Source organism: Podarcis filfolensis (genome assembly GCF_964270895.1).
Source record: "Podarcis filfolensis genome assembly, chromosome: 5".
NCBI lineage: Eukaryota > Metazoa > Chordata > Lepidosauria > Squamata > Lacertidae > Podarcis > Podarcis filfolensis.
This window is the reverse complement of record NC_139608.1, coordinates 47,160,840-47,185,554: the sequence shown is the minus strand read 5'-3', so window position 1 is coordinate 47,185,554 and position 24,715 is coordinate 47,160,840. Positions and strand designations below refer to the sequence as shown.

General features: G+C 43.5%; 1 protein-coding gene and 1 long non-coding RNA gene across 4 annotated transcripts in view; both read right to left on the bottom strand.

Annotated features, from left to right (window-relative positions):
• The window catches only part of MXI1 (MAX interactor 1, dimerization protein), a 79,077-nt gene extending 58,936 nt beyond the window's left edge, over positions 1 to 20,141 (bottom strand). The window contains exons 1-2 of one of the 3 annotated variants that reach the window (XM_083616653.1): positions 19,718 to 20,141; positions 3,874 to 4,006 (exon numbers count right to left, since the gene is read on the bottom strand). In XM_083616653.1, the coding sequence (XP_083472779.1) occupies positions 3,874 to 4,006; positions 19,718 to 19,961 (377 nt within the window). In that variant the 5' untranslated portion in view covers positions 19,962 to 20,141. Of the gene's footprint in view, positions 1 to 3,873; positions 4,007 to 4,437; positions 5,361 to 19,717 lie in introns of those variants that run through there. The other 2 variants (XM_083616652.1, XM_083616654.1) reach the window with 2 other exon arrangements.
• On the bottom strand, positions 13,751 to 17,478 carry LOC310763856. Its single transcript, XR_014548853.1, has 2 exons — positions 17,340 to 17,478; positions 13,751 to 16,337 (listed from the first exon to the last, which is right to left on the bottom strand). It is a non-coding gene; the product is annotated as an uncharacterized lncRNA (long non-coding RNA).
• Positions 20,142 to 24,715: the final 4,574 nt, after the last annotated feature.

Below are 24,715 nucleotides of genomic sequence, written 5' to 3'. Positions count from 1 at the left end.
ACCTGCAGTCATGGGTCAAACAGTCCAGGATTGCAGGTGCAGAGATAAAGCTAAACCAGATGCTCCATGGTTTGTTTCCCTGTTGCTGGAAGGGAGACGCAAAGCAGGAGTGCTCAGGTTGCATGCAATTTGTGAGCAGTTGGGTTTCACAAAAACAGCCATCATAGCTTAGCATCATAGCTTAGCATTACATGTGAGTGCAGTCATAGGCCAGTTCTCTGGCCTGGAATCTAGCTGTACATGCAGCACCCAGAGAATATCAGTATTCCTTTTGTAAATGGAAACTAATTTTCTTATAACCATTGTTACTTAGGCTAAGCAGAGAACCCCATGATCTACAGGCACTATAAGAACTATGATGTGACGTTTGACAGTTCAGGTATCTCCAGTGGAGAACATTGCTAAATGATTATTCTGAGATCCTCAGGACACCGTCAGTTACCTGCTTTAGGCACTTTATTAAAAACGTCTCTCTCTCCCCCCCCCCCCGCCTTTCCTGATTTTCTTTTCTTTTCTTTTTCTTCTTATATCTTTCTCCCCCTCTGATGTGTTTACATTTTTATCCTGCTTTTAGTATCTGTGTGTCATATTCTCATGTTATGTTTTAGGGCACAGCTCCATGCTTTAAAGCACCAAGTTGAAAACTGCTTAGACTTTTTTTAAAAAAAGTATGAAAGCAGTCAAAAAAATTTCAGAACAAATAAGCAAACAATGCTCGGGGGAAATGCCAGAGCAAAAATAAATTACAAGTACGGGGCCACAAAATTATACCTCCATCTCATGGAAACCAGCAGATTTTTCACCAGCCTGCTTCATTCTCCACCTTATTCATGCCCTGCTAATTACCATGTTAGCTTGGTAGAAGCACAGCATAGCATACGTCATGTGAAGAATACAGCACACAGTTCTGCATGGCACTACTAAGGGAAGAATGCAGGCCAAACGAAACATGGTAGGGGCAGCCACACTGACTCGTGCAAATGGTGCAGTCATGTGAATCTAAAATGGTAGGTTCTATTTTTTACAACAAAAGGTGCACATTGACAAGCAGAACTAAATTTTTGTCCCCTGCTGTAACTCCCTGTATTCCATCAAATCATGATTCTCCCTACCCACAAATCCAGTGCAATTCTGGCATTAGAAGCAGGCTGGTGAAAAATAAATTTAGTTTAATGCCTGTCCAGCCCACAGGGTTTGTTTGTTTTTTATGAAGTTGCTGTGATAACGAATGCTTCAGTGCTGGGAATCCTGACACTCAGTATATACACTCAGTATATACACTCAGTATATACCCCCTGTTGTCCTACTGCTGATGCAAACACAGAAAAACAACAGCTTCTTCATGGCAAATAATCTAAATGGTGTCAAATACTACATTTACCCTACTAAGTAAGGAAAGTTGTGAAGTAATCACAGTGGCGTAGCGTGGGTTGTCAGCACCCGGGGCAAGGCAAGTAATTTGCACCCCTAACCCATGGATTTGCGCCCCCTAACCCGTGGATTTGCGCCCCCTAACCCTAACCCCCAGATGTTGCGCCCGGTGCAGCCGGCCCCCCCTGCACCCCCCACGCTACGCCACTGAGTAATCATTACTCCAGCTCTAGTAAAGTGAAATTCCTCTTCCTGGAACAAAAACACTCCCTGTACATTATTTTATATGCTTTGAGGCCTGTTGGAGATTCAGAAAACATAGGCGAAGGCCTCAACAGTTAGAAACAGTTCTTCTAAATTCAGCCCTCCTTACCTATTAATACACTTTTATATTAACCACACACAGGCTTGTATGTCGAAGTGCTCTTCAATTTAGAACTGTTTGAGTCCTTCCCACCCCACCAATAAAGTCAACACCAGGAAGTAACAGAAATGCCATCAAGAAAACAGAAAGCACACTGAAAACTCATCACCAATTATGCCCATGAACTCTGCTCAAGATTTTACTCCAGAACATTCTATGACCACAGAGCTCTGGAAGTGGGAGGGGGACAAACCAAGGAGTAACCTTCCTTGTATTCATGGGACTGACTTTTGAATAAGAGTGCAAAAAGATGGGCTCTTAGATTTTCAGCCTTCTTTATCTCTGCCTCTTGTCTTTTTAGCAGTTCTCTTACCTCACACCTTGCTTCCTTTTACTCATGGTTCCTTCCCTCTTTCCAACAGCAGCTTCCACTTATCCCTATTTGCTATGTTTTACATTCCCTGTCCTTGCACACCCACCCCATACCTGAAAAGGGACAGTGCATATTCCTGCATTGCAGGAGGTCCTGCTGCTGCCTGTCTACCAGGCCCAGGACAGGCCTGATAGACTACAAAAGGACTGCTGCTGCCCAGCAGAGACTACTGTTTATATTCTTTTAAACTGCTTTTCAATTGTGTCTTGTTTTTAATTGTTTTTAACTGTTTTTATGTGTTTTGGGGTGGTTATTCAGCTGTTTTTGTTCATATTTTGATTTTGTATTTTGGGTTTTTATATTGTAATTTTATCTTGTGAACTACCCTGAGACCTGCGGGTATAGGGTGGGGTGTGTGTGTGTGTGTGTGTGTGTGTGTGTAAAACTAATGACCCTCAGGATTCCTTCCAAAGTCTGTCCACTTCCTGCCCTTTTAAATCTGGGGTCTTCCTTGGATGATGATGATGATGATGATGATGATGATGATTATTATTATTATTATTATTATTATTATTATTATTATTATTATCTGTTATCACAACCCAGGACAAAATTCCTGTGACTTTTGGGGGACAAGCTGGCAAAATTATTTTTAGGCAAATCTGCATGTTTTTTGACACATCATGCAACTAAAATGGCATCTATGCAGAAATTGTGAATGTGGTATTCTGACATTATATATAGTTAATTCTGAGGGCATTGTTTAGCTTTAATAACTTCATGTCTCTACAAAATGGATTCTAAATTAACTTCAATACACACAAACACAAACATTTTAAAGAAGTGAATGATTACGCACCACTTGGGTGACTTTGGACAAGTTGGTTTAAGTATATTCAACAGAGAGCAATAGAATGAAATTATTTCAGGAAAATGCAGCCATCAAAATACAAGTGAAACCTTCCAACTAAAGCAGTCCACGAGGCTTCAGAAATATTATCTTTATTGAAAAGAACTCTGCAGGTTTTGGGTTTTTTTTTTAAAGATTGCAAGAACTTGTTGACAACTCACTACTGCATAATGCATACCACATGAGGCATACAAAGCAGGTTTCTACATTACATTATTAGCAAGCCATTCACATAGTGGTAGGTAGTTTAGTATTATGTGGTGATACTACTACTACACAGAAGTAACACAAAGCAAAAGTACATCAAGGGGCACCTATAATTTCTTAGGGAAATGTTTCAGCAAATATGGCTAGATCTAGAACTGCAGGTACGTATGCACTCTCCAAAACAATATTTAGGCTACAATCCTAACAAACTTACCAAGGAATAAGCTCCATGGAACACAGTGGGACTCATTTCAGAGGTAACATGCATAGGATCAGGCTCAAAACCAAAGTTAGTTTCCCTAGAGCAAAGTCATCCTTGCTTAGAAAAGCCTTCAGTGAGAATGAAGGATGGAAAGTTACATAAAAGGCAGCATGGCACAACCTGCAGAAGCTGAGGCATTACATAGCCAGCTCGCTCTGCTGGATTTAAAGAGCCAGCTACCACAACAGCATGTTGGGAAATTTTTCTATTAAAAGGCACAAGCCTACAGATTATCAAGGACTGAGAGGAAGTGAGATCGCAGAGAAAAGGAAACTGAATCCCCAGAAGTTGCAAGCAAAATACAGCCTATTGTGCCTGATGGGCTTACAAAGGATCACAAAAGCCTCTTTTTTTTCTTCTTTTTTTTTACTCCCTGCAATTGGTACCTGTTAGCAGTGCCCGTGCTGCTCCCTCCGCTGCTATGCTTTCTTGCCCGGCTCAGCCTCTGCGGTGGCTTTGGGTCCTGCAGTCCAAGGCTCGGCATGGAGGGGAAGGTCGAGGCATACCCATGCTCACACTCTGCAGAAATCACCAGCAAACGGGAAAGAGAAGGGTCAGTCAAGAGGGAACAAAACAGTAGGTTCCAAGGACACATGGACTTAGGCAGGAAGCTTCAGCGAGCCCAGAGAGAAGTCCCCAGGGAGTGGCTTCAAACCACCAAGAACTCTGGCGGGACACAGGGGCTACAGACAACAAGCCACCTGTCCGAGGGAGAGCCCAGAACATAGCAGGCAAATGCTTGGGACGGCATGCCAGCAGTGCCTAGACTCTGCCATTTGAGGGGGGGCATCTCTCCACCCTGTTTATCTACAGCATGTGAGCCTGCTCGCCCCCCCCTTTCCCCCAAGCCCTCCCCAAACGCCCCATTCATTAAAAAGGAGAGGGAGAACAATTCCCCCTTATGGGGGACGTGTCACTCCAATCCCCACCCCCTTCCTCAATCCAGTTACCTCTCTCTCTGCGCTCCAGGTATTCAGCTGCCTCCAGAAGGCGCTGGATGTTAATCACCTCCACCCGTTCCATAGCCCCTGGGCTGGATGAGGCCGCTTGCCAGCCCCTGGGCACTCTTAGATCTTCTCCTGGAGAGTTGAGAGGAAGGACTCCCCGCTCTCCCCTTTTACAGCAATGGTGGCAACAACTCCGCTTCCTCTTACCGGGAGGGGACGGGCACAGGGCAGCAGGCGAGGCGGTACTAAGGGGCTGGGGGGTCCCTTCTGATGCCTCCGGGAAGTTTGATCAGCGAGACCAAGAAATGGAGAGGATCTAACAACTCCTGCCGTAGTTGCCCCTGGACCCTGCCCACATCCTACCTCGAGAGCCTGGCGCTCAGTCTGCTACCCCCATTCTTCATCCCCTGGTCAAGGAGCACCGATCCTGCCCGCGACCCCCCCCCCAGTCCTGATCCTTGGCTCCCGGGTACTCTTTCCCCCTTCTCCGCCGATCTTGCCCCGCGCCTCCCCCTCCCTACACGCCGAGTCCCACCATCGATCCCTCCTCCGACCTCTCCGTCAGCCTTGCCCCGCTAGTCCTGCATCCTTGCTCGCCGCCGCTGCCCGCTCCTTCCCTTGACCCTACACCTTCCCTCTCCACTTCGGGGCTGCCCCTGCATCCATGGTCCAAGCCCTGTTCCCTGGGATCTGGCGGCCGTTTTCTCTCCGCCTCCTGCAGCAGATCCTGTAGGTCCCTGCCTCTTTCACAGTTTGTTTACCTCTGGTTAGAAATCATGGGAGGCGGGGGGAGGGGACACTCACACACGCGCACGCACACACACACACACACACGAGAAGACTCTGCCGCGGGGCCGCTTGGGAAATGTAGTTTCCCTGCCTGCGCTCCCCCTTCAAGGGCGGGGAGCGTGCACGGGAGCAGCAATAGCAATGGCATTGTGGGAAGCCTCTTGCCTTCCGCGTTGCGCGCACCCTTTCGTGGCTGGACGAAAGCGGCTGCAGCGGCGAGGCGATCATCGCCGAGGCAGGCTGGCTTCATTCGCCCACCCTCCTTCCCGTTGCACCCCTGCGTTTCTTGGGGGGCCCGGGAATGGGGGAAGCCCCTTCATCGTTCATTCCCCACTTAACAAAATCCGAGATCTAGGCTCAGTAAGACCTTTTGAGTGATGCAAGCGAGTTTCTTGCCGCCAAGACGCTCGTTGAGGGAAATCGCTTGCATTTTAAAGTGTCCCTCGCACTTTGCGCAAATTAAGCCCCTAACTTGCACGGAACAGCTAAGGAGCCAGAGCCTATCTGGGTCTACTCGGAAGTAAGTGCCACTGATTTCAGTGGGACTTGCTCCCAAGTTAGTGTGCACGGAATTGTGGCACAAACGTGTGTGTATGGGGAGGGGGTGACATTACAAGACTGCATACGTTCTGCGTTACTTTTATTTTTATTTTTTTTAAAAAGCATTTTAATGCCTGCTGTCAAAACTACAAAATTCTGCTCTTGCAACTCTTCGGGCAGACGCCGGAAGTCAGTTTCGCTGAGATCAGTGGGACTTATTTCGAAGTAAACACATTTTTGATTGGACGAAAATCCTTCACCTCATGTTCCCTATGTGGCAGAGCCGTCCGGTAAAAACGCGGTAGTAGGAGGGTTAGTCTGGATGGGGACCCTGCTGTTAATCCACCCGAGGTGGTGTAAAAAGCACAAGGTCAAACGTATTCAGAATCAGCACTGCCAAATCTCAGCTTCTGGAGTCTTATCAGGACAGGAATATCTCAGCCTAGAACTGCCCACTCTGTTTGCATGAAAGGCTCCCACTTAGGAGGGCTGATTTGTCTCCATGCCAGTCTGATAGGTGGTTTGTTGCTGCTGGCCAGCGTCATCTGAAGCGTTATCAAGTATGTTAATTTTTGACTGGTGATCAAAGATCCCTGGTTATTTCATCGGTGGGAGCAGAGGAACGGATGATGGAAAGCAAGCATGCACCCTTCTCAAAGTGGTCCTTTCCTTCACCCACCCCCTACCACTTTGCCAGACCCCTGTAATTATTTCAAGGAGATGCACTTTTCATATTCAGATTATTCCCAAATAATCAACTGAAAATTAAAAGAAGGCTGAAACCCTAAGCAGGCTTACTGCTTGAAAGCTAATTCCATCAAAATCAATTGACTAACAGCACAAGCCTAACCAATGGCTACTTATACATAAGCCCTATTGAATTCAATGGAATTTACTTCCAGGTAAACAGGATTAGAATTGCAGCCTTACTTAAGAGAAAATAGGTTTAGGACGAGAGTGTTAATGTGAAAAATACTGTCATTTCTCTTCAATATACAGTGGTACCTTGGGTTAAGTACTTAATTCGTTCCGGAGGTCCGTTCTTAACCTGAAACTGTTCTTAACCTGAAGCACCACTTTAGCTAATGGGGCCTCCTGCTGCTGCCATGCCACTGGAGCACAATTTCTGTTCTCATCCTGAAGCAAAGTTCTTAACCCGAGGTACTATTTCTGGGTTAGCGGAGTCTGTAACCTGAAGCGTATGTAACCCGAGGTACCACTGTCATGTAAGGAGAAAGCTCACTCTCACCCTCAAGTTTTATTCTTCAGTGTGGCAGCATGTACACTTCGGAATTCCCTGCTCATTGATATTAGGCAAGAGCTTTTGCTGTACTGTTTGTTTGTTTGTTTGTTTGTTTGTTTAACAAGCTACCCATTTTAATATGTAACTTTAGTTTGCAATTCATATTTTTAAGTGCTGGTTTTATTTCTGTTTTTAATTTTTTCAGCTTAACCTTTTTTAACATCTGATTTTATTGGTAATTTTAATGCAGATGTTTTAGGTAAGCTGCTTACAGGTTTGGATCATTAAGTATCTAAATCCTGTTATAGAAATAAATTTCAGAAGTCCACTTTTCTGCTTCCCATCCTTTTTATTGGTGCTGCCATTGTTGCCACTCTAGAAATGCAATAATAGGCCAGACTGAACTAACCTGTCCTGCAGGTTGATTAAAATTCGGCTAATCAAACATCAGCAAATAAAAACAAAGAAAAGAAAAACATTAGAAGTTATAAACTGAGCCACCTAGGCTAACAAAAAATGCAACATAAACTGTCACACAAAAGCAAGAGTAACATCATACTTTTATTAGGAACAAATTAAAAGCCATAAAGAAATTAGCCAGCTTTTCAGGTGATCTAAACTCTTCAGCAAACTGGGTGGTAAACACACACACACACACACACACACACAGAGAGAGAGAGAGAGAGAGAGAGAGAGAGAGAGAGAGAGAGAAGGGGGCACACAGAACTGCTGAGCACATTTTGGAAAGACAATGTCTGCAATTTGTAATAGTCGGTGCTTTTTTTTCTAAAAAAATGTTTAGGGGTACTCTCATTTTCCTACTCATATTGAAATACTGTCCCTCAGTGAGGCCAAACTTAGATTCACAAAATGTTTAGGGGTATGTGTACCCCTGCGTCCCCCCAGAAAAAAAGCACTGGTAATAGTTGAAGACAGAATGATGGGGAGGACATGCTGTGCAGAAGTACAGGACAATCCTATGCATGTTTCCTTATTCAGAAGTAAGACTTCCTATGTTTAATGCGTCTTACTCCCAGGTGAGTGTGCATAGGATTGCAGCCTTAATTAAGTTAGACCAGGCTTCATGCAAAGGATCTCGGGTTGTCCCAAAAACTGTAGGGACAGAGAAGCACAGCTGTTGTCTCTGCAAAAATATAAACGCTAGCAGTTCTTCAGGCATGCCTCTAGCCCTAATTGCAAGACAGAAGGAAGAAGCAAAGGAATATAGTATGCAATAATCCTTGCGTTAGCAAAGCTGGAGATTTTATTTTATTTTTTAAGTAGGGAAATGTGTTTTGAATGTTCTTTAAAAGTATAGTGGGTACACAGTAAAGGAAGAATCACAAGTGGATCGTGCAATTCTAGGATCCTGGGCAAGTGAATTAGTTATTTATTTAGTATTTCATAAAAAGCTCCTAACATACCTGCAGGAATGTGGCTTGGGCAAACTCAAAACAAGCCAGGACTGTGCCCTGCATTGAGCAGGAGCTTGGACAAGATCCCCTATAAGGGTGGGAAGACTTGGGCCCAGGAGCTATATAAGGCTCTCTAAGCCTAACACTCCAGTCCTGCGCTTTTGCCTGGCCGGAATGTGTCCCTCTCGTGTGCCTGGATAAAAGACTAATACCTTTGAAAAACATTCAGAGCATATTCTTTCCCTCGAAGAATTCTGGGCACTGTAGTTTGAGGGTTGCTGGGAATTCTAACTCTGCAAGGGGTAAACAACAGTGCCCAGAATTTTTTTAAGATAAGAATGTGCTTTGAATATGCTTTAAAGGTGCACAGTGTGTACACAGTGTATTGTGCGTAGACACGTGGATGGGTGACTCCCTGGAAACCACACGTAAGCTGCCTTGGGGTTCATGACAGAAGAAAGGCGGGGTATAAATGTCATAAATCTTCATTGCAGGAAAGTACCCAGCTGAACAAAGGTAAGAGTCCATTGCTCTGCTTGCTTTTGCTGGCCCTGCCCAGCACTGGCATGCAACTCCTGGAGCGTTGTCCATGAAGGCATGTAGCCCTTGAGCTGAGAAATATTTATTTATTCAATGCATTTATATGCCACCTTCTATTCAAAACATTCAAGGCGACCCACAACAATATAAAATGCAAAGCCATTCAGATCATTATACGTACTTCAAAAATAAATATGACACCACCCAAAGAACCAAACTAAAATACAGCAAGCTCATACTAATGAGCCTCAAAGTCCTAGGAGAACAAGTGAGTTTTCAACAAGAGCCAAAAGCACATCACTGTTGGTGCATGCCTTACTGCCCACTCCAGACAAACAAGGTCCTTTCCCCTTCTAAGAGTCTATAATTTCAGCAAGAGTTGGGGGCATCAAGGGAGGAGAAAACTATGGCTAAAAATGTAAAGCACCCCCCAAATAATCCTGGGAACTGTAGTTTAAGGGTACTGGGAGTTGCAGCACTTCAGGGAAGGAACTACAGTTCCCAAGATTCTTGTCATGGGGTGCTTTAAATGTTTGGTGTGTACACAGTCTATATCTTTGATTAGGATTTTCAAATGTTGGTCTGCATTCCTTAGCCCAGAAAATATGAAGGCCCGTGAAGAGTTCTAGTGATGAAGCTAAGAGCGTTTGGTCCTGAGCATTGATTAGAAGGGAGACCACATGGGAATCACCACCGCTGTCGCCTTGTGCAGATAGCATTTTATTTGTGTGCAGGGGCCAAATATAATTGTGCCATCTGGTCCTGCCCCTTGGCATGCACTAATGACCACATAGACTGGCATGAACCTGTGCCCTATTTCCCGTGCACAGATCATGTTGCAGGAGCCAAAGTGCATTGGGTTCTATGCACCCCAACACATAGAAGTTGGTCTCACCAATGAGGCATGGCAAACTATCACAATACCGATCACAATGCATATAAAAAATGTTATCAAGGGTGGGGTGGTTGCCTGATCACTTTGGCAGAAGAGCGGGTTACAAATTAGATGGCATTTAGTACCCTGTAAAACTGACTGTAGGTGAATGCCATCCAGTTTCATGACTGTCTTCTAGGACTGGTCTTAACTGCAGAAAGTCACTCTCCTACTAAATGAGCCAAACAGTCTTCTGTCACAGTGTCCACTATTGTCTTTCCCTTCAGTTCTCATATCATAGGGATAGGATCGCCAACATCCTGGCTTTCCGTAACAGGGCACAAGGTTCAACATCTCATGACGCAGACCTAAGAGATGCAAGGTGCGGACTGGGTGAAAGCATCCTTCCAAAACAAGGGTAACCATGTCTGGGACTGATGGGGCTGGAGTCCAACAACATCTGGAGGGCCCATCCCTCTTCTATAGGCAAATTACACTCTGGTGTGGTTGCAAGATTCACAACAACAATCCAGTGAGTTGGAATTATCTGCCAAAATGTTTGTGCTATCAGTGAAAGGTCCAAAGCTACATCAGGGTGTCCCATGATGCTGACTAACCCATAAAACCCCCTAGGAACTAATAAGGACTGTAAAATTTGCTTAGCAAAAGTGCTATATTTTCCCCCACACCCAGAAAACACAGTTAGGCTGTGGAGGAGGGGCGTTGTTTGGAGGTATTTTGGAATTTTACTTCTCACATCAACTTTTCGGTTGAGCTTTCTTCTGTAAACATCAACCACGGCAAATAATGCAGCCCCCCCCCTTTAAATGAACTTCTCATCATTTCCTTGGAAAGTCTTGTGACAGTTAGCTTGTTAAAAACCTCTCGGATCACAAGACACACACCACAGCAAAGTAACCATCGAATGGAAAGTCGGAGTACCCTCAAGAAATACAGATCAGGTCATAGTCAGGGAGAAGAAGAGAGCACCTTTTATGGGTAATGATGTCCTTGTCAGTTCATTCTTTGGATTTCACTGCATGCCAATTGGCAGCTTTGACACCTCCCACTTGACCTTTTAAGAAAGGGGCTGTTTACATCTTATTAATGGCCACTTCAGCACCCATCTCTTAACAAGATCCTGAATCCAAGGAAGTACCTCCATAGCAAATTCCTGTTCATAAGCACAAACTCAAATTGCCAACACACCAAACTGAAGAAGCAGACTCTGGTTTATCTTAAGATAATGAAAGAAAAGTGTTTTCTCATGAAAACACTTTCCCAAACTTTATATATGGAAATAACCGCACTTGGTTTCAGAGACGCTGGGCAATATCCTGTGTTTATCATACTTAGAGCAGACCCAGTGAAATAAACAATACTCTTAAGTATTACTTAGTTGGATGTCAGTCACACTTTCTGAAGCAATGCTTGTCACTAACATGTGCATTGATAAATATGTCTAAATATTTAATACTTTGTGTAATTAGGGCACCCTGTGTGTAATCTTTTACCCTTGATACCAGAGGATATAACAAAATTCCACTACCATGAATATATGTGTAAACACTCCACCACTATTTTACCGCCTACCTTTGTTGCTTTGGGTCTATGATACATATGCTTCAACGTCCAAGATAAGCCTCTATGGCTATAGCAGCAGGAGGCCTCAAAGTCCCCATAAATGCATAATACTGTTCAGATACCCATTTAACCTGAGAATAATATTGCAGCGGCGTTCCATAGGGATGCTTCAGCCACACACATATTGCTCAGTGTTATCAGGGAGACCAGAGGAAAAAGGATGAGAAGCCACTACAATTGCTAACCTGCCTTATTCTTAGACAAGCAGAAAAACGATGAAAGCATAGTTTTAAAACCTTCCAGTGTACTTGCGACTAGTGATTCCCAAGGGCAGAAAGTAGCATGGATGAGATTCAAATGATTTCCTGGCGGCACGTTGAAAAGCAAAGTGATTTGGAGAAGAGTGCGTAGCACCTCTGCAGGTATCAAGTTCAGTCTATGTTGGTCAACTGTGAAAGCTAAGCATGACATCTGGATTCTGGTAACAAAACAATTTTGCCCCTCGCTGTCCTGCCTGCCCTTCTGCTGCAGCAGACACATTCCTGTTGTCTTTCCTTTAAACCCTTCATTTATCTGCCTTCTTAATCAGGTTTGCCAACTCCCGATGCTCAGAAAAGCAAGTCAACTCTCATCCTCATCCAAATTGCAAGAGAGGCTTATATATTATGTGATCTAAAATAATACATTTTAGATTGCTTTTTATTTGCCATCTGGTTTCTGAGCCTTTAGGCTACACTGAGGTCAGACATTTTATTTTTTTTATTTTTACTGCAGATACATGGTGAAGAAGAAAAAAGGAAAAGGGAATAATGGATGAGATGAAGTTGAAGCACTTTCATACATACAAGGAAAAACAATAAAGAGAATGAACTCAAGCTACAGTGAACTTGAACTATGCTACCTCATTCTAATAGCAGCACTTGCAACTTACCACCAACTAGAAATTAATACTTCGACTGATGCATACAGAATAAGTGAGATGCTTCTGATAAAAGAACATAAACAATGCTTTTCTTTATATATTCTCCGAACAGCACAAAAACGGCTTACAGACCAAAAGTGTTTTGTTAAATGCATGCTGAATGCCACAGACACTCAACCTTGTTTCTTATGCGTGTCCTTATTTTATCATTCTACCTCTGTCATAGCAAAATGAGTCTTTAAATAGTTAATTTAGGGAACACACAATGTATTTTCACAAACATGAAAAATAGCCATGGGGCTATGTCAGTGGTTGAGCGCTCTTCATAGAGGGGTCTTTGGAGCTCCTTCCTCAGGGCTACTTCATCTGTTATGGCCTCAAAGGGGTGTTGGTGCTAAAATCTTATTGATAAGGCAGACCTCCACATGGAGTGCATACAGACATCCAACTGACCACACTGTAAATTTGCTAATTTCTTAAATGTATGCTTAGGTACACCAATATAGAGGACCATGGCTGGTTGGCTTTGTAGTATTCTGCTACTCTGCCCCATTACTGACTTGTTCTGCTACTTTACATAAATACTATTTCTCCATGCATTGCCCTAGTGTTGTTTTCTCACCATTTCCTGATTCTTTCTTTAGGGGAAAATATGGTTAATTCTGTCCTTGTAGTCTTAAAAAGTTTATTCATACTGATCATGGTGTTGTTTTGGCCAAGTCAGCAGAACATTGTCTCCTCTCTCTCTTTCTCCACCCCTCCCTCTTTCTGTCTCAGAAGTTGTTCTCTTTCTCTTCTTAGGGGGAAAAGCCCAGGATTTAAAAAGAAGATTCTGTTGCATTTAAACCTGTGCAGCAGTGGGGCTGTCAGGGCAGAAGTCCTGGGTGCCAAACAGCAAAAAATATACAGGGGGCCCTGTAAGGCTATTAATCTCAGGATTATTATTTTTTTTAAAGAAACAACACCACCTAGCTGCGCCATTGCTATGAAGCCTTCTGTTGTGTTGCTACTAAGCTTGTGATGTGTTGTTTTAGATTATCCATGCCTTATTTTGTATGCATGTTGTCAGTTTTTTAAATCCACTGTTGTGATGTGTGCATATGCATGCATTTCCCGAAACAAATGTGACCTTTGTAGGAACTTTCTTCTGCTATATTAGCACCAAGTTACCGTAATGCTGGCACAGTTTTTCATGGTTGGTACCTTATCCCGCATAGTCTACATGCTTATGATGACCAATGCCTGAAGAATATAGATCAGCCTCCCACAACCTGATGCGTGGCTGTGTTGTTAAGGCTGATGGGAGCTGCAGTTCAAAATAATATAGAGGGCATTAGGTTGAGGAAGCCTGATGTATATGTTATGGCCTATCGCAATCTGAATGAAAACAAAATGGAAATGAACAATCATAAAATAGTATCATGTTTATTATTACTTTGCAATTAAGATTGATCATGGGCACACAAACTTCACCCAGCCCTCATTATGAAAAACCTCATCAAACACACCAAAAGTACTGTTAGAAATTTCTTTTTAAGCAAATACTTCAGAAAACTGCAAAAATTTAAATCTTTCAAAATACATAAAAGCACTTAGAACAGAAATCAAAGCAGAGCATAATATAATGTTGAAAAAGCAGGAAAGGCAAGGTACTTCTTGAGGAACCTCCTTGAGGAACCACTACCAGAGCTTGTAGCTCAAAGCAAAAACCTTTTCTGCTCACTGTCATCAGCTATGGATTATGACTATTGATGAAAAATTTACCAAGTGGTAAATTTAAGGAAACCTCTTGCACTAGAATAAGGTTCACAACCTCAGCTACAAATCTGTAAAGATGGTAGGGGTGGGGAATCACACCACATTTTTTTAAAAAAAACCAGATCCTTCCCCCGAAAAAACCTTGCAATTAGATGCTAGTTGCATATATACTGATGTTGGTAACATCTTAAAAATGCTTAACTTCACCCATGATTGAACCTAACTGTATGTATGCCAGGACCATCACACAGTCTACAAGAATCCCCATGTTGAAGCCAAGCCATGTGGATGGCAGCTTTCAGACAGTATAGCTCCCACATGGACTGCCACTAGATTACAACGTATGAAGTGGATTAATCTTTGGGATTAATCTTTGGGAAACAGTGAGTTATTGTTGAATGGTACAATTGCTAAGAATCACTGTGGTCTTATTATTTTGCTTTATCTGTAGTCCATGTGGCTTTTGTGTGAATTGTCTTACTTCTATGCTTTATGTACACATGCTCAGAAGGTTCCATGGCTCATTTGTCCTACACAATTATAGCACTGGTCTTAAGGATGCACGAGAAAGAAACTTTGATGTCACTTGTCAGCCAAAAGGCTATATGGCTGGCATTTAGCAGTTGCAGAATCAAGGATTCCAGCTTGGGGGGCCCTCCAAACATTTTTCATTATGTTGGAGGGGTGTCAATACCATTTATTTAAGCAAAATACTCCTGCCGCAGAAATCATTATGTAAAGCACATTTCTAGACATTGGGGGATTAAAAAGAGAAGCAGGAGCCATGGTGATCTGATGTGGTCCAACTTTTTATCAACCATGGAAGCCACAAAGCTCAGAGACTAGCACTGGTGTACCACTGGCACCACAGTAGCGCTTCTGATGATGCCACATTTTTAGAAAGATCACTGAGTCTTGTGACACCTTGAAGGCTGACGGATTTATTACAGGAATAGCTGTAATGGGCTACAGACTATGTGGGCCACAGAATAAAAACATTTATTAGTCATTTAAGATGCCACAAGACTCTTTGTTGTTTTATAACAGACTAACGTGGCTTCCCTTCTGGAAATCATTAAGGTCATGTAAAAATCATCTTGAGACAATCTCCCAAGAGGGTGAAAAGACCTTACTGATATGCTGATGGGCTGGCTAGCAAAGCATGTAGGGTATAATTATTATTGTATTGCTAACCTTAAAAAAAGCGTTTCAGGTTTGAGCAATCATCTCATAATGAACATATGGATATATCCTTAAATGTTTGCAGCCAGTAATACCAATGCCTCTTTCAATCATGCATTTTTAAAATACAGATATTCTTCTCTCTCCATTATAGGTGCTTTGTATTGTTTCCATTTTGATCTACAATGCAAACACACATGTTGAAGTTACAATGATCTTGTGCTGCAACTGGGGATTCCTTTCTTTAAAAATGTTTAGGCCTGAGATGTTTGTTTAAAACACATGCCCAAGTATTATGCTTTTTGGAAAATGCATTAAACTAGTATCCTGATTACCATTATTGTGAATTATGCCAGTGCTGGGCTTTATAAAATTAATGCAAATATTGCCCTCAAGCAGTAGCCTGCGTGCGGAGGCAATGACATATGGTGTATGAGAATCAGAAGATGAAATGGAACTGAGCTCTCCTGTTCCAATGTGAGTTATAAACAGGCACTAGAAAAGTGAAAATGATAAATATTTTATATAAGGGAGGGGGAAGACAGTGCACAAGCCAAGTGCAACCTGCCATAAAAAATTGAAATGATATTGATGTTAAGTCAGAGTTACTTTTTCTTTCTTCGCTGCCTTTAATTATGCATTTATTTATTTTTGCAAAGAAATTGCACACGTTGTTTTAGTGGACTGGAACGGTCGTCTCTCTACATATCACAAAGAAGCCATGCTTTGCAAGGTGATTTAATTTACATTGTATATATATATCTCCTAAAAGAAACTGCGGCTTTCCCGAAAGTCCTATTTACTGGTCCGTGTGGGGGCGGGGAGCGGGGATGGCACTACCAATCTGCAGCTAGTAAACAAGAGGTGAGTGCGAATCTGCTCGTGCCCTCCGCACGAAGGTTTACGGTAGAGCATTGGCTTCACAAGGCCTTTGATGTGCCAAAAATTCAAAAGCAAAGCGAAGTGCGACAGAAGACTGGAAACATCCTGGAAAAAAACTTCCAATCTTTTATCGAGGCCTATGAGTTTCTGGTACCTTGACGGGCATAAATCCAGCTGGTGGAAAAATAAACAGAGAGGAAAGCCTTTCAAACATAAATAACTTTTACTGCCTGGCAAAGCACCCGCCCCATCTGTGCCCCAAGGAAGGAGGACACGGAGCATTTTCTGGGCGGCCTGAGCGTGCTCTCCTTCGGGAGAAGCAGGGCGCCCCGCAGATAAAGGATTTCATCACTTGCTTTGCAATCCTGCAGGAATTTACGAGGGGCTCTGCCATTGCCTGCCTCGCCGCGCAGGCAGGGGAAAAAGCCTGCATCTCGCGGCACCCCTTCCTGCCCTTGCCGCTGCTGCGCTTCTTCGCCCTGGCGAGGAGGGCCCCTGCCCCTTTAAGCGGAGACTATGACATCACCCGACCACAACTCCCAACAAGGACACCCTCTCGGCTGCAGGCGCCTCCCCTTGATCTCCAGGCTCAGCAACGCGTGACGTCATAGGGATGAAGGGGCGTCCCCATTGGCGGAGAGGCCCGGGATAGCCGCGCCTTCTGAGTTAGAGCGGGGCCAATCAGAGGAGAGGAGTTTGTCTCCATGTGGAAACCATGTGGTTCTGAGCAGGAGGAGGAGCCGGGGCTGATTATACTGTAACCCAGCCAGGCGGATCAGAGTGCAGCCGAGGCAGCCCCGGCGTTTGCGTTGCAGCCTCGCTGATGAAACTTCAGGGCGGGGGGGGGGGCGGAGAGAGGCGGGGGCTGCGCGTGGACGCTGCCCAAGTCCTCACGCCTTGTTTGTGTGTGTTTTTAAAGAAGTTGTACAAAATGGCATTGGATAAGCGCATTTTAAAAAGTTTTAGTGAAGCAGAGCTGTAGCGGGGGGGGGGGGCTGCAGCACTGTTGTTTGCAAATGCAGGCGGAGAAAAGAAGCCAGCATCTGCTCCTTCAGCATTTTCTAACCGTGCACCAAGGTGTGAGAAATCCAGAGTAAACCGAGATAGATGCTTGTTCCCCGAAGGGGTGGGGTGGGGGACGCGCACGTGATTTCCCTGGAGGAGATTACAACTCACCAAACCGACAGCCCCACAGACTTTCAAATCGGGTCCAGGGGGACTGCAGTGTTATTCCACGGAGGCGTTATGAATACTCGTATTGCTTTCTGAAGCCAGTGCATTGCTGCTGCTGCTGCTGCTGCCGCCCCTCCATTTATCCAAATAGCTTGGAAAGCGTCCCCAAAAATACGGGATAATCGAAAAGTTCGCATTAATGAGAGTGCTGCTGTTTACATCAAGTTTCATATTTATCTAGGCCTTCCTGCAGGAGACACCTGGCGAATTCAAAATAAATAAAGCTGTAGGAGGAGGACATAATGGAGGCGAGGAGTGTTCCTACCGCATATGCCTTGCTGATTCAAAGAGAATATAAAAATAAACCATTAAACTGACAGCACCATTTAACAACACGCAGATCTTCCGCTGTAAGCAAAATTACTGTTTTGAGTTCAACTACTGTCAGCACCGACAACCCATGTAAGATAACTGGCGGGGCTACTTCTACAGAACTAGCAAGACAATGCGTAGGTTGCTGCGTTGATGTAATCCCTTGTTGTTTTCTCCCTTTCTTTGGCATTGGATGAGGTCTTTTTAGAAAGCTTGGAAGAGGTTTTTTAAATTCTCTGGAGGGAAACTGATACTGTACTTGGGTGCAGGTTTGTTTTTGTAAGCTCAGAAAGAGAGAGGCGAGCCTGACCCAGTTATGTACACCACCACCTTCACCTGCACTAATGAAAGGAGGTGACCAAGAGACATGGACTGGTCCCACACGGGCCAAGTTGCCGAGAAAGAGAACTGCGGGCGCCACCCCACCCTCGTGGGCTACCTGGCTACTTTGCTCTTTGCCTACGTGACTTCCCATTGGAAAGGGAGGGAAGGGGTGGGGGGTGGGATCCTGCTCCATTAATTTAGCTCATCTGCCTTGTGTGATCCGGCCTCGTCAAGCGAAGGTCCCTCCACCTGAGTCCTCAAAAGTCTGGTTGGGCGACTCAGGAGGAACAGGATCTACAAGGAAACGAGCTGCCTTCTAAAAATATTTCCATTGATGACAGCAAGGCCTTTGCCATTGCAAAGCTCGACGACCAGGAGGAGGAGGAGGAGGAGGAGGGGAGGCTTTGTCGAGTCTTCGCCCTCCATCCTCCTCCTCCCGGAAACAATACCCATATCCACTTATTCATTAAAAAGAGAGAGAGAGAGAAAGCGATCAACAAAGGCTAAGCGAGTTGAGCTGCAATGGAAATTTACACGGGGGGATTGCGCGGGGGCGACAGGAGGGGGGGAGCGCGAGATCCGTCAGGCCCACTTTGTCCGTGGGGCTGAAACAACAAACGCACAACCCGGAGACTGCTTGCAAGATGCAAATAATAAACTTAAACCCAAGGGGAGCGAGTTATTTCAACATCCCCCCCCCTCTTCTTCCCCACTGCAGGGGCTGACGCGATGCATTGCTTTATTTATTTCCCCCCTGACCTTCCTGGTACAGTAGATCACACGCCAACGAGGTTTGGTTAAAACGATCCCCGGCTTGTTATTGTTCTAGGAGCCCCGCGCGAAGACGTTGCAAACGAGCGTTTCCCGACGGATTGTTATTTTCGCTGACGGCGACGCTAGCGAGGGGGGAGGGGTGCTGGGGCAAATCCTTTTCCACCAGAGGGGGAAGGGGGAGAAAAATACACATCTCTCTCTATTTGGCTACCCCGCTTTTGTTCCCTTTTCACTTATTATCCGGCTCGGTTTTCTGGACGGAGGAGGGAGGGGGAGGAGTGCAAGAGTTTAAAAATATAAACAAGCTCCTTCCTCCCTTTTCCTTTCTGCTTAAATCTTCGAAGTATTCCGTTTGTCTACAAGCCGGGCATAAAGTTTGTTTTGCATTGTCTCCCCTCCTCCCTCCACACCAGCCCCTAGTTGGGCCAGTTTTGTTCTCCCCCCCGCCCCTTTTGACACATTACCAGTCTTTTATGGGGACGGGAGATCTCAGAAAAACATGCCACAAAGATGCAAATATAACATGATGACATTGTTCTGGGTCACTTTACGGATAGCACGGGTTGTGGCTTTGCTTTTTTCTGTTTCTAAAAAAAGAGAGAACTATACAAAAACAATGTTTTTCTAATTCGATCGGGTGTTTTTTTTTTTAATAAAAAAAATCGAAATCGCTTGGTGCATTAAAAAAGAAATACCGTATATATTTGCTGGGATGTGGTTGTAAGGGTGAAACTAACCGAGAGTTTAGCCTGATCTGGTAGCCCCGGCTCTCTCTCTTTCTGTCTTGTTGCATCTTCATGAAGATTTTCTTCATTTTCTGTTGTCATCGCACATGCCTGGCTCTCTTTATTTTTTTATTTTTTAAAGGAGCAGCAGAAGAAGGAACCAAACATAACCAAAACTCCACTTACTTTTGTTTTCCTTCTCGATTTGCTCCAGGTAACTGGCTGCTTCCAGCAAAATCTGCACGTTCTGTAGGAAAGTGTTGATCTTCTCCATGGAGTCCTCGCTGCTGGTGTTGAAAATGTCACTGAACGGGCACCTGGACATATTATCTGCCACTGGCAGTTGCTGCTGCCGCGGCTGCCCTACGCCAGGCTCCACAGCATCATCTTCACATTTGAATTCCTTCCTCGGCCTGCCACGTTTCCCCATTGCTTCTGCAAATGGAAACTTTGAAATTTTTAAAGCCCTTTTGGCCGACTTTCCTCCTCTTGTTGCAGTTTGTGTGAGTGTGTGTGAGAGAGTGTGTGTGTATGTCTAGGAGAGATTGAATGAATCAAGGGACCTCTTGATTCAAAGACTCCGGGCAGGTCCTAGTGCTCGTCTTTTTCCTTTTCTATTAAAAATGGGAGTTCATTTCTTTCTTTCTTTCTTTCTTTCTTTCTTTCTTTCTTTCTTTCTTTCTTTCTTTTCCCTGTTTTACTCAAAGGATTGAGAGAGGTTCAACCACATTTTTATTTTTTATTTTTTTAAAAAATAAAACCCCTATTGGAATAAAACACATATTATCCCTCTACAGTGTTATATAGGCAAAAAAGGTTCCCAGACCTCAAGGAGCTTACAGTCTGATTCTCTGTCAAACACTGGGAGAGGGAAGTGCAGTACAAAGGTTGGGAGGGGAAAACTTGAGAAAATGAAGTTACATGATGTACATAAAGCTGCGTTACGACTGGGAATAAAGGTTAAGCCAAAGGGTGTCTAGAAAAAGTGGAAATAATTATAACATATTATTTTTCATTTTCTAATGAACAGCACATACCTTTTCCTTTTGTCATTTCAAGTGTAAGTCACATAATCGTTAAGAAACTTATACCTGGATAAGCCGGTATTATGGTGTATTGCTTTTTCTTTTTCAAAATTCTGAAAAAAACCGAAACAGTGTAAACAGTGGTTGACATAGCCCACAACTGAAACAGAAGAGAAAAAAATGGAAAAGGCTTACAAAATGGCAGTAGATGGCTATAAAATAAGGACAAACATCTCTTATTCCTAAATGTTGAAAGGCTTATTTGAGTTGTACATGGAACACTTGAGCTCTAAAAAATTGAAACATAAATCTAAAATGCTTTTAAAAAACTGGGATGGGAACAGAAGGATGTTGTACACTGAATTTTCCTATTGGTGTGAATGAAATGTAGCACAACACGACAATGGTATATCATTTTTTTAAAAGTCCACAGGTATGCTGTTTAAGAAGGAATATTAAAATCTGGGACAGAAACACTGGCATCATAAGCAGAAAAACTAACACAATAATCCCCACATCTGAATTCTCTCTCTCTCTTACATTTCCCAACTGATAAGATCTTGTAGTTTGAAGACCAAGGAAATGTTATTTTCCCCACAAGAGATGAACTTGCTGTGGAAAAGACTCACAGTTCCTCTGAACAACTGTGCAACAACTTAGTCTTGATTGTGAAATAAACAATAATCAGGAAGGACTGCCACAGAACTACCACATAAAAGACAGAAATTCAGTAATTTAACACACATATGATGTGAGCATCATTTCTCATGCTGCACTCTCAGGAGCTGCTGGACACAGCTGCCCCATGTGGTTAACCACTGAACTGCAGGCAGCAGTTTCTTTAAGTAGAGTACGGTACCTTCAGACCTTGAACTGACTGCCCATCCAAGCTGGCCATGGGATCTTCCTGGGCAGAAAGGACTACTATAACAAGCTTCCTGTTCCAGCAATGCCTCACCTGAAAAACAAGGTTTACCTGAGGAGTGGCGTGTTCTTGTTTCCTGGGTCTGGTTCCTAGTTTGTCCTCTGGTTTTGATTTGCTTTATTGGCAAAATATTACTAAAACAAATGATCAAAATGCCCCATTTCACATCATGGAATCCTGGGAGTTTCTACTCATTTTTGTGTGCTTTTTATATGTATTTATATTGCTGTCTTAACTGGTTTTTAGGCTGTGTTTTTGCTTTAATGTTTTCATTCTATATTTGTTTTTCAAGCTGTACAGTGCTTAGAGATTTTTGAAATGCTAAGTGGTACACAGTATAAATGCTTTTAAACAAGCAGAGAAATACATTTTGAAAAGGTGACATTCAGCTGTGATCATGCCTCCTTGATGGTGAATGGAAAGATAATAGGATCACAGAATTGTAGATTTAGAAGATACCCCAGGGGTCATCTGGTCCAACCCCCTACAATGCAGGAATCACATCTGACAGATGAACAAGCTGTGTTTCAAAACCTTCAATGAAGGAGAGTCCACCACCTTCTGAAGTACGGTAATCTCTTCCACTGTCAAACAGCTCTGTTGTAAAGTTCTTCCTCTTGTGTCGTCATTATCTCCTTTCTTGTAATTTAAATCCATTGTACGTTCTGGAGCAGCGGAAAGCAAGCTTACTCCATGTTCCATGTGACAGCCCTTCAGATATTTGAAAATGGCTATCATATCAGTCTTCTCTTCCCCACGCTAAACATTCCCGACTCCCTCAACTGCTCCTCATAAGGCTTGGTTTTCAGACCCAGTATGATCTTGTTGGCACCACTCTGCACGTGTTCCAAATGTTAGTATATGTAGAAACTTCTGGATTTTGTGTCACTGGCATGTAGCGTATTGTACAAAAGTAAGAGTCACATCCATTCTTCTGACCATTTTTGCCACTGACTTCACCCAACACTGACATGTGGCCCCTGGAAAGTTCCCCATGTAGAAATGTGGTTCTCGGGCTAAAATGGGTTCCCGATCCCTGGTTTAAGGGATACTTCTGACACCAATGTTCCCTTTCTGTCAGAGGTGCTAAACAAACATCAGAATTACCTATTGAGGGATTCTGATGCCTGCTTAAAATTGGACCATGGTTACAATTACCTATTACCACTATTACCTGATTCTTCACCTCATGTACCTTTTAATGTGGACTATTTCCTCATTCAGCAGTGAGTGCACTATATCTTCTACAATGAGTATCACAGTGTTGATGTTAGATGTATATTTCCAGAAGTATACATTGAAAGCTCACTGTTTTTCATTATCTCTTTTTAAACAAGTGTGCCCAATACAATGGTTATATTAAAATGCACATTACAGAGATGACTGTCTTTTAATTGCTAGAGAATAGATGGCTACCATTCAGATGCATAACATGAGCCAGAGGTTTGGTACTATTTTTGATGTAACCATTTGTGATTTTATCTGTGTAGAAAAAGGGTTAACATGAATAAACAGACATTGATTTTTCTGCTTCCTATAACAAAATATTGTGCAGCCCCCAAATCTATTACATATTTTGGAAATTGACATGTCTCTCTGTCCATCTGTTCTCTGTGTTTTGGACACCTCTTGCCATCCAACTTGGCACAAGGGTTCCCTTGGTGGAGGAACTGCTTGTCTGAATATTGGATGCCATTTTGAATCAAGTCAGCAAACTGAAACGTTCCATACTGCGCTTATTTGGACACCTCTTGAGATTTTGTCACCAAACTTGGCGCATCAGTTCACAAGATAGAGGAATCAGTTAGGATATCATCACATGCCATTTTGAATCAAGATGGCAGACAGAAATGTTCCAAATTGCACTGATTTGTACATCTCTGAAAATATTGCCACCCAATTTATCACAAAGGTTCCTGATGTTGAGGAGCAGCTTTTGGATACCATTGGACGCCATTTTGAATCAAGATGGGCTACTGATCCTTTCAAAATTACACTGATTTGGAGACTTCCGAAGATAATTTAAATGCTAGGCTGCTGCTGGAAGAACCCTATCCAGAGGAACACTTGGCATTCCCCAGAGCAAACATCACAGAGGAGTAGACTCTGACAATGAACAGCAAGGAGATACAGGTCTCTCAGGAGTCACAGTAGCCCAACAGCCTCTACAAGACACAGAGGGTCCCTGAACAGAATCAGAGGCTGAGCCACCACCCAATCAGGGGACCACCAGTACCTAAAAATGCAGGCCCATTCAGATGCCAGATACCAGAGTGCCCATTTGGAGAACAAGGACTCCTCAGGAGTAAAAGACTATTTGTGGGGAAGCTGTTTGTCACAAGTAGACCAAACTCTTCATGCAACCCAGATGGTCTGCAACTTTGCTGTGGGTGGGACTCTAAAGGTTCTTGGTTAAAAGCTCCCAGTTCCTGGCAAAGAATGCTAGAATGTCTTTGTACCAGCTCTTTGGCTGGCCTTTGTTTTGACCTTGGACTGTTCCTTGACCTTGTCTCTTGTGCTTTGACTTTGGACTGTGACCAGATCTCTCTTTTCAGATTGCCCCGTGAGTGGTCTGGGAACTGCTGGACTTGGTTTCATTCGAAAAAGGATGGTAACCAAATTTTTCATGACGGTTCCTGAGATCAAAGAGGAGATTTTTGTCTAAATACAGCATGCAATTGAACCAAACAATAATCAAGATGGTGGACTAAATCTTTCAAAACTGCCCTGATTTTAACCACAGATTTCAAAACTGTGCTGGTCCCGCCCCCCCTTAGCAGTGCTGGGCTATACAAAGCACTTTCTGCTAGTATATTATAATACAAACTATTGTGCATACAGCATTTCATCTGAACTGGGCCTTGGTCAAAAACCATGCAAATGTGGCCTGGAGCAGTAAATCTATTAAAGTAAAACATTGTAAACTGAACTGCAAAGTCTCAATGCTGCTCCAGACTTGACCTAGCTTTTTGCAGATGTAAATATCGTTGCACTTAGTTTTCACACACTAAGGTAGGGGACAGATCAGCCCTGGTAGATTTGGCCTGGGTTCCACAGAGAACATGTTGCTAGGGGAGTGCTATAATAAATAAAGTGGTGTCTTTGTTACAACTCCAGACAGTTTTGATGGATTAATAGTACAGAACGATGTGTTCTAAAATGCAGAAACTAGCCGGTACTGTAAGTGCCACACTCTCAAATGCTACCATGTGCTTCTGTTGTTAAGTTCAGCTT